General features: G+C 38.8%; 1 protein-coding gene across 1 annotated transcript in view; it reads right to left on the bottom strand.

Moving 5' to 3' along the window:
- Positions 1 to 1707: 1707 nt before the first annotated feature.
- Positions 1708 to 10785, bottom strand: part of Dpt (dermatopontin) — a 46914-nt gene continuing 37836 nt past the window's right edge. The window contains exons 4-5 of the mRNA XM_020154465.2: positions 6885 to 6992; positions 1708 to 2869 (exon numbers count right to left, since the gene is read on the bottom strand). Of these exons, the coding sequence (XP_020010054.1) occupies positions 2803 to 2869; positions 6885 to 6992 (175 nt within the window). The 3' untranslated portion in view covers positions 1708 to 2802. The remainder of the gene's footprint in view (positions 2870 to 6884; positions 6993 to 10785) is intronic.

Raw genomic sequence — 10785 nt, 5'->3', positions numbered from 1 at the left:
AGTGACAGAGCCAGGATTTGTTCCCAGAGGTCAAAATGTCTAGAGCCCACGGTGTTTTCCACGTTCATTCACTGTGGAAATCTTGCTTGTTCTTCAAGTCCAAGCATAGATTCAGCTACCTCAGGAACCTTTCCTGCACTCCTCTTCATTGTCTATTTTCTCATCTCCTATTAGACTGTAGGCCCTGTGAAGCAGGAGTCATGCTTCCCTTCTTCCCATCATCCCTCTCCCCCTTTTTAAAAGCCATTCTGGGGTTTGAACTCAGGCCTTTGTATTTTTAGGCAGATGCTCTACTTCTCGGGCCATGCCTCCAGCCTCCCATTTTATGTAGTCACCATTGCTCCTATGAGGTTGTTGGGAATGGGATTCCTGTCTGTACTGGGCAAATGAGAAAATGGTGGCTTTGGAATTTAATATTATAGTGCCACCCTGTCAGAGCCAGGGGTAGAACCAAAGTCTTCCGTGGAAGACAATGCATTACCAATCCTCTTACCAACAACTCAGGGCAAATGATTAAGTTCATAGAGTTCTAGAATTACAAGAAACCATGTGATTGCCATGATCAACACCCACATTTTAGACATTCCACTTAGAAAAAGGAGGTGACTTATCCAAGACTGCAGAGAAAGAAGAAAGACAGGAAAGATGAGAAGACAAAGAACTTGCAGTTGGATCAAAGGTTTAGTCTCACTTTGATACTTAGTTCTTGCTGATTGACACACAGTATCAAGTGTAAATTATTCAGCTTCAAACCAAGCTGACAATTTCTTTCTGTTTATTGTCCTTGGTCTATATACAGAGACAGCTTTTCTCTTTGTAAAAACTCCATTTGTTCCATTTGGTGCAGGCTCTTCTTACTGGATTGCCTTCCTGTGTTTTCTTGACTTGTGTTCTCTTGCAGTCTCCTGAAGGCTCCTCCTAGCTGCAGGCCTCTTTTCTGCAATCCCCCATCCTCTTACCAGCCTTTTGTTTCCACCGCGATGCCAAGTCAGCCAATCAGCATTGTTTGTCTCCCTTCCAGCTGTGCCCAACTGAGGCCATTTCCTGAGCCAGCACTGCAATTCCTGAAATATTAATGGCTCCCTTTGTGAAAAATAACACCGGGAAGTTTATTGTAAATTAAAACTGCAGGAGAGGCAGAAATGGAGGAAATAAAGTGAAACCACAACATGAAAATGTGTCAGAGTTAAGACTAAGATGAAGGAGGACATCCTTAGCTAAGTCTTATCCATCATAGTGCTGGAATTTTGCAGTAGGGAATGCAGCTGCCATGGGCTGAGATCCACTGTCTTCACTGTCTATATAGGGAGTATAGCAGAGTACACCCCTGGAGTTTTGCCTGGTTGGCTCCTCTTCTGGGTGCACTGGGAGAGAGGAACAGAAAATAACTGATCAAATTTGTAGATAAAGGGAATAGAAGTTTCCTGGGATTAAAATTGCATGAGACATGCATGGGGCATGAACAACTGAAGGACACTGAAGAACAATCACTCTAAACTCAAATGCAGAGATATGTGGTTCCATCCTTTGTCCAAACTTTAGATAAAGTGAGCACTTTCTGCTTTAATTATTTGATTCCCCAGCCATACTCTGTCATTGTCATCACTGTAGTCCTGACACCGTGGCACAAATCACAATGCTAAATTGTATTTTCAGAATGAATGATTGGAGAGAGGGAGGGTAGAGAACAAAAACCAACCCTTGATATTTGTAGTATAGTGAATTTAATATTTTTATTTGTTTTATGAGGAAAGGAATACAAAGGGCTGGGGACAGAGATTTCATAGGAGGAAGAAAGACAGTGCCACCTTTGCAGAAGACACCTCCAAGCTACACATAGAAAGGAAGTGGATCCTTTTGGCAGCCTTTCCCACTCAGAAAATCAGGACCCATCCATGCAACCTTGCCAGCAGCTCTCCAGGGCTTGAGGGTATATGCCAGCCTTTCCACGAATCCTAGACATGCCTTGAGCAGCAGGTGACTCAAAACCCCTTTTCCATTTTCCAAAGCAACCTGGCTACTCTCATCTCCCCAACTTCCCAATCTGAGTCCCATTCTCTGACCTTTCTCTTATTGTTTTTAATCTTACTTGAGACTGATTCTGACAGGTTCCCCTTTTTCCCTGCACTCATGTTCATTACTGGATATGCTAACATGCCTCTTTGAATTTGGGAAATTCTTCCAACTTGAAGTCTTTTAGCTCAGCCTTCAAACCCTTCCACACCTCCATCTCACCTGCCAGTCCCCTCATCCTGGAGCATGGAGCTCTGCACCTGGATTTCTAAAGATGCATGGCTTCTGTGGAGGGGGAGAGTAGGTACCTGTCCCCTCAAGGCAAAAGGAATGTTCTCAGGGAGGATCCTAGGTGTCATTGAAATAGATTTAGCTGTAGAAAACCTTTATTGCACCCCTTCTCAAGCTCTGCCCCTCCTTCCCTCCAAATTCTTTATGCTAAACGTGGAGCTCATTTTATAGTAAAAGCAGTAGCAATGCTGTGGAGGTATGCCAGGAGGCAGGGTGTAAACATGCACTCTATATGTGGTATGTAAGAAAACCACACCAATCATCTGAGATGGTGCTATGAAATGTGTTGAAAGTGAGAAATGTGACTTAACTGTGATGTAATTATAAGTGTGACACTTGTCAGAAAGGCCCAAGCAGCTAGCATGGCAGCTCCTGGCTTAGGGAGAAGAAAAGACAGCAGTAGAAAGAGCTATAGGAGTTCCAACTGATGTTAACACATGTGATACCCTCAGGGCTCCTGGCCTCTTTCCCTTCACCGAGATTTGGTTGTCGACAAATCTAAACATTTTCAAATTCGCAGTCATAATCAGTCATCCGGCACATTATGAACTTCCACTGGCGATCCCTGTTGGGGGAGAGTAAGAAAACTAAAGTCAGTGAGGACAATCACCTGCCATAGGGAGGATTCATTACTAGAGAAAAGCAAGGAAGGACTTTTGCAAGATCCCACAACTGAAGGGTCATCTAACCTCACTTTGCTCTTAGAAGACTTCTCTATGAAGTCTCCAGAGAACTGACCTGTCTGGGAAGTCAAGTTGCCTTTTAAGGGGACCAACTAGGTTATTGGCTGTGTGGAGGCTCCTGTTCAAACTTGGTGGTCAGCATTCCATGGATCCCCCAAAGTACCTGTAGGTTATGAACTTGAAATAAAAGCATTTATTTAACATTATCTTCATTTTAGCTACAACAGGACCTTTCTGGGGGTTGGTACCAGTGGGTGGAGGGAAGATATAAGGAAAGTGTGTAGGAGGGTGAATCTGTTGGGAAATTATGCACTGATGTATGAAAATGGAAAAATGAGACCTTTGAAACAATTCCAGGACTGGGGGGAGAGGCAATAAAGGAGAATGATGGAGGGGGTGAGTTGAACTATGATTTATTATAAGAACTTTGGTAAGTGTTACAATGCACCCCCAGTACAACAATAAAATGATAATAAAAAATAAGGAAAAAAAGATTCTTCTTTCTAAAAGGCCATGCATTTTCTCATTGATTCTTCCAGTTCTGAATATTCACCATGTACTAGGCTCTAGGCTATATATTATGTATTCCCCTTCAGAAAGTGTTATTAGAAGAGAAATGATGTGAGGGAAACAGCTCTAAAAAGTGAGAAACAAAATGCCTGCCATTCTTGCACATCAGAAATGAAATTGCCTATTTATTTAAGTGGTGAGGATGGGTATAAGAAAACACAGGATTGCTCAATTTTGAAAAACAAGGCATGGATACATGTCAAGCAATATTCTGTGCTAAGAGCAAGGCTATGTTCTTTATTTAATAAAAATGTACTGAGTGTCTAAACTGCCTGAAACTCTTGTAGTCTAATATCACTTAACAGTGACTGTGATAATTGTAACTACTATATAATGAGTACTTGCAATGTAGCCAGACTGCACTAGACAGTATGCATGGCTTCTCAATAACCTTCACACTGACTCACCATTTAGGTGAAGAAGCTGACTCAGAAATAAGAGACTTTTTTTAATACAAGCAATACGAGCAATGAATACAAGCAATACAAGCAATGAATGATGATGTCAGATTCTGAATTTGTAGACCAAAGTTTTGGTCTTTCTCTTATAGCAACTCTGTTTCCCTAATAAGTACCCATAGCCCCACTAGAGAGCACAACAACTCTGCCCTTTGCAAAGTTCTAAGAGAGGGCAAAAATACTTTTTCCATGTTTAATCATACAAATCCTTTCACCTCAGAATTATCCTCCCATTTCAATCTGCCAGACTTCTTTTCAACTCATTTTAACCTAAACAGCATGGTCTCCATCCAATTACTGAATAGAAGTGGGACTGACCACTGTTCCTTTTGGGAGGGATGGTGCTTGGTACTAATGCAGCTTTCCTGATTCTGACTATATTGCTCCAGGGTGTTTGTTTAGTGAAATTGGGAACAGAATTCCTTAGCACAAGTCTTTGAGGACCTAGATAATCAACTATTAGTTGGTATCTGTTCCTGCAATTGTCAACCGAGGATATAGCTTGTTTTAGATATTTAGCAAACTGGTGTGTTTACCAAATTTCATTATTACAGCCAGATCTTATGTATCTATGTACAAAGAAACAAAGATAAAAAAGATCTTATGGCCAGGCATTCATACTGCTCTTTTAAAAGGCAGCTAATTGATGCTGACAAAAATTGAAAAGTGGTCCCAAGAGGAAGAAGGAATCAACTAGGATCAGTCTCTGGTTTCCTTCCAGGACAGTGGTACCACGGCCAACTTTGCTCCCTAGAATAGATTTGACAAAGTTGCAGACAGTTTTGCTTGTCACAATTCGGGGTGGACTGCTAGAAGCATCTAATGGGTAAGCTAAACATCTAGAATCACAGGACAAGTCCAGAAACACAGAATTTTCTGGTCCTAGATGTCAAAAATAGGTAGGTTGAAAAATTCTTTTCCAGGAGGAAAACACCATGAGTTTCGTATGGAGTGGAGGCCCTGTACTGACAGTATTTCCCCAGTTTGGGGGCCTCACCATCTTCAGCAGAATTTAAGAAACCCAAGTTTAAGTCACCGATGATTTGTGTCAGCAGAAAACTGCATAGGTGTGCTCATTTGGGAGGGGGAGTATTCATTTTAAAACAATGCAGTGACATAATACAAGTCCAAGTTTCTATGTAATCTATATCACTGAAAATTCCAAGCCAGCAGGAAGTGAGCATTTTAACTTCAAAATAGATTTATTTCACAACAACTGTTTTCTTTCCTGCCTTCTAAGTTAGGAAACATAGAATCAATTTTCTTTTTTACCTGGAAACATCACCAGTACATTGAGCACCTGTTACACTGCTACTAAGCTTTGTACTCTAGGGAACACATCCCTGCTAAGTGACAACAGGTTTCCATATCCTTTGAGTTCTTGTGTCTTTATTTTTCTTTCTTTAATTTCTTAAACATTTTTGTTGTGTGTATATTATCATTCAGCTGTTTTGTTCTCACTGATGAAGTGAGTTTTAATATAAATACTATTCTCTTTCTAATAGTCTGCCTTTGAATACAGGTAACATAATGGGTAAGCATAAGGATTTTCATTCATGGGGTCTGAAACATACATTGTTTTCCAGAGCAAATTGATGTCTTTTAAAAATCTGCATGCCAGTTGAGTGAGATGCAATTTCATTTGAAAACATAAATAATAAATATACACAAAAGGTAAATAAATCATACTCAAATTCATCATAGTCCATTATCTAATGACTTAATGATGCAAGTTTTATTCATTTTGCAAAATATATATTTGTAACTTTCCAGGAATTCATTTCTGTGTATAGTGATTATCACCTGATTAAAAGTGGGTCAAACCAACCTTTATCTGAGTTTAGCTGTACCTCTTCATGTATTAATAGAAAGGCTGGGGTTACATGCTATACAAGGATCTTGTGTACAGGAAATTTGATTCTTGTTTTCTTATTGTTTTGGTGTATTTGAGAAAGGGTCACAAAGGTGATTATGAGAGAAGCCATCATGTTTTTTTCTTTTAAGTTACTTTAATTATCTTCTTTCATTAAAGAAAAAGTCCAGTTTTATCAAGGAATGACTTAGTCCTGCTTCATTTCTGCATATGATTAATAGGTGCCTTGGTGGGAGTGTTAGTACAGAATTTTTTATGTTGGAACCTAATACCCAATGTCATAGAATTAAGAAATAGGACCTTTTGGAGAGTGATGAAGGCTCTGTCCTTCATGAATGGGATTAGTGCCTTTATAATGATGCTGAGGGGAGCTGCCTTGCCTCATCTACCATGTGAGACCATAGTGAGAAAATGTCATCTTGATCTTAGATTTTCTCTTATCTAGAACTTGAGCAATAAACTTCTGCTGTTTATAAATTACTCGATCTAAGCTATTATGTTATAGCAGCCTGAACAGACTGAGAGAGTAGTTTTGTGTGTTCCTTTCCTCCAATCCCCTCCCCTTCTCCTCTCTCTCTCCTTTCCTATATCCCAAAGGGGTGATCATATGGAGGCAAAGGATTGGAGGTTGTCCAGCTTGACAGTGGGTACTTCTCCAGCCATTTTACCCCTCTCCTTTGCTATTTGGTGAGAAAAAGTGTCCTTTAAAACTGATTATAGGGAAGAGCTTAGAACATCAAGTGATACCAAGTTTGGAATCTGCTGGGTAGCATGGTGGAATCTATCCTCATCTTCAAGGGTGAGCTGTTTTGTGAGGTGAGTTCCTAAGAACATCTCACTTCTCATTGCCTTCTGCTGCAGAGCCAAACTCCCAGTTAATCTTTGACCAAATAGGAACTAAAATCAGATAAAAATCCCTTCAGACGAGATCTTTGCATGGAATTAGGCTGTACCTCTTTTAACCCCCACCCATGGGAAAGGGATTATCCTTCTCACCTTTCCACTGCAGAGAAAGTGGTTGTTGCTCCTCTAATGTAGTAATCATAGTTGTAGGACATCATGTCTATTTCCTCCCCATAGTGGCCTGGATATTCTGTTGTTAGCCTGTGTGGTAAGAGCAGTGTTACAGGAAACAGATCAGATAATTATTGTCGCTGGAGCAAACAGAGGATATATGATGAAGAAAATATTAAGTTTGAACATTTTGGGAGATTGAAACTGGAGTTAGATTGCCTCCACCAAACCATTCTAGGTTACAAAGACAGAGCTCTTTTATTTCTCACCTTCCTTTTCCTGGCCATTAATCTGTACACTGAAAAATACGTAGTTAACTCCCTACGCTTTGAAGCAGTATTGAACAGTATTAATATTAATCCCATTCTATTCAAGTCAGCTAAGACAATGCTTTCAAACTGTGGATTATGATTCATTATTAGACTATAAAAATCAATCAAGTTGGTATGACTAGCTCTAAAAAAGAAGAAACAAAATAGACCAGGAAATCAGATAATGCATTGCATGCAGTATAGTTAATGACTATGAAAATTTAGTTTCAAATATGTTTGTGTACTTATTTTATGTAGATATTGTGTGATAGTTTAGTATATATTGGTTACCATAACTAATAATAAGGAAGTTTTAAAAATATTTAGCTAAAATCTGAGCTCCACAAAGGCAGAGTTTTTGTCTGTCTACCAACCAGTATTTCTCTGGCAGCTACAACAGTTCCTGGTATATAGTAAATATTTGCTGAATAAAAAATGGCTTTGGGAATCTGTTTCCTGGTCTATAAAAGAATGAAAGCTGCCTTATATATTTTTCATTGTTACTAATAAAATATGTGTGATATAATGGTATATGGCAGGTGTAGAATAGTTAAAAGCTATCTTATTTCTTCCTCTTTCTCCACCTTTCCCTCCTTTCTCTCTCAAGACTGAGTCAATACTGGTTTTACTATGAATAGGCTCATTGTGGTTCATCCTAAAATAAATCTATAACTCCCTCAATCTCATAAGGGCTTTATCACTGGGGTCTCAGGAACAAAATAGTTCTTTCAGCATGAAGTGGATTCTCCAAAGTCTTTACCTGAATCTTTAAGACTGCTCTGAAAACAACTGGTTAGTGATTATCAATAATTTCATTTGAATTGAGTTTGGAAGGCTATGGTGTATTTATGATAGAAAGATCTTCCCTTCTGCAGACTGATGATCTTTCTTTTAAGATTATAAGGATTATCATGAAGTATTGAAAAGACTGATTTATGATTTGGAAAGACTCCTAGGAGGATCTCAGTGCTTAGGTACAGCAAGACCAAGATAACCAGGAATTAGCCAGAACTCTAAACCCCACTCTCTTGACTCATAATCATTTCTTTTTTCCACATTACTCATTTGTTTTTGTTCTATGATTGTCTCTTCTTAAATAATTATGCAGTACCTGATTTCAAGCCCAAACCACAGTAGATTGCATGCATTTTTGCTTGAGGAATTCATGAAGGGGAGGTAACTAGAAAGAGCTCTTATGACTTCTAATGAAAAAATCAGCTAAATGTCTCACAAACTGACCTAATGGGGCTCACTTGAATTGATCTCAATAGTTTGTGGTCTGTAAGGATCCTAATATGAGCATATTAAAGTTTACCCAAAGAAAGAGGGATTGTTGAGAACATGAATAATGTAAATAGGGTTTTGTGGGGGGAAGTTTATTTCGGAGAACATAAAAGACTTCTAGAATTTTGGAAGGACTGTTTGGATACAAGGTGTAAAAGTCAATTATCAAACATTTTTATTTCTGCTAAGGCAGTATCTATATTTGGTAATGGTGCATTTGGCTAAATCCAATTGCCAAAACTATTGGAAAATAATTGGGCTTAATATACTGAATGGAAAGCTCCATTATGTGTTGCTGGACTATGTTGGAAATATTTGGTCAAATGTATGTTAGTTTTGCTGTAATGGCATTGAAAACAAATAAGCAAACAAATAAGAAGCTGTGAAAATGGCCTTGGAGCATTATCTTCAAGTTACTTTTAATACAGTCCATGTTAAAATAATTTTTATTAATTTAGAGAAGGTAATCAATGTGAGAAAATGGACTTTCTTTTTGTGGTCATTGCGAGTAATTGCTTTTTCTTTACTTAGTTTCACATCTTCCTTTGTTCTACAATGCAGACTGACATCTAACTTTGACAGTCCTAGTATGTTGTATTTTCCTGAGGGGCAGGGAAGAATAACTTATAGTGCTGTTTAGTTTTGTATAATTGGTGTGTTGATGAATTTTTAAACTGTGTGCTAACTGCAATAAATTACATGAACCGAAAAAAAATTGGGCTAGAGTTTTGTTGATTTCTCTTATGTGTCCTCGGATTATATGGATAGCTGAATATATTTGCAATAAAGTAGAAAAGAAATACTTGACGTTTTAATAAACATCAAAAAGTTTCAGCTGGTGGTGTCACTCAAGTGGTAGAGTGCCTGCCTCGCAACCCTGAGGCCCTAAGTTCAGACACCAGCACCAAAAAAAAAAAAGAGAGAGAGAGAAAGGAGAGAAAAAAAGTAAAAGGAAAATACTTCAGAAAGAAAAAGAAAAATGTTTTAGGCTCCAAAGGGGGAATTGTTACCCAATGCTTTCCCTGCTCACTTTTGGTAGTGAACAGACAGGGGCTCCCTGCTCAATCAGACGGCTTTTCTGGAAAGCCTCTTTGGGGTCAGAACCTGTTATCCAGTGAATTTATAGATGTGCCAATGAGCATGTCCTCCCTGCCAAACTTACTTTTGTTTGACTTTTGGCGGTGGTTGTTTTGTTTTCATTATAAATGTATGAGATCAAGTTTAGACTACCTTACAGAACCCTGGGTTAAGAGGGATATTTATGGAAATCACCCCTACTGTGTGAAACTAAAAATATGGAAGGAGAAATAGACCCAATCACTGGTAGAAAGTGAACCTCCCAACACCACCTCCAGCAAGTGCTTTTGTTCCAGTATGGGCCAGATTTTTGTAGTTTTGAACAAGACAAATATTTCTCCATTTAGTTCACACACAGACATGGACATAGACAGACAGACAGACACACACACACACACAAACACAGTCCCAATAAATGAAAGCCCCAATAATAGCTCCTCAGAAAGAAAAACGAATACATACTTAAGAGCTAGAGCCTGAGACAGGGCATGGGTTCTAGGCAGGAAATTAAAAGAGACTAAAGGAAATGGAACGATCAAGGTTTCATCAGTTGTGATATTGGCCTTCCTGAGGGTAGATGGGGGAAGAATTCAGTGTGGTTCCAACTTTCTTGTGAGTTATGACATCACTTCAGCCAGTATTTTGATAAAGCCTCTTCATACTGAGCATCGCTGCACATTTCTAGACCAATTAAAACAAGACGTGAGCTTGGCAAGATGAAGGGGAAATCAGGTCTTGAAGGGGTCTTTATGCAAGTTATTAAACTGAGTTTATTTTTATAGAATGTAAGGAGAGCTATTGGGAGCCCTGTTCCCCCCATTTCAAAAGACTCTCCTTCTCTCTATGTGTGTGTGTGTGTGTGTGTGTGTGTGTGTGTGTGAGAGAGATGTAATTTTTCATTTTCCCATACCTTCTCGGCTGTCTATAGGCAAGGCAAGAAACAGAATTGTTCCAAATTCAAGAGAGAGCTTGATAACATAAGACCACTTATACAACTTCTAATGACAGATGGGGTTGAATGAGAAAGAAATCAAATAATATCTTAGTTATGAGCTGAAGAAAACCAGTTTGAACTGATAGGAGTTGTAGATTGACATAGGACTCTCCCATCTAACATTCTTAAAGCACTGAAACTATCAACAGATCCAACTAAACTCAATGAACGTTTGCTGATCAATACAATACCATAGACTGATCTGGTACTGATGGAT

The sequence above is a fragment of the Castor canadensis genome, chromosome 11, assembly GCF_047511655.1.
Source record: "Castor canadensis chromosome 11, mCasCan1.hap1v2, whole genome shotgun sequence".
In the NCBI taxonomy this organism is placed as follows: Eukaryota; Metazoa; Chordata; class Mammalia; order Rodentia; family Castoridae; genus Castor; species Castor canadensis.
This window is presented reverse-complemented; position numbering and strand designations above follow the sequence as displayed.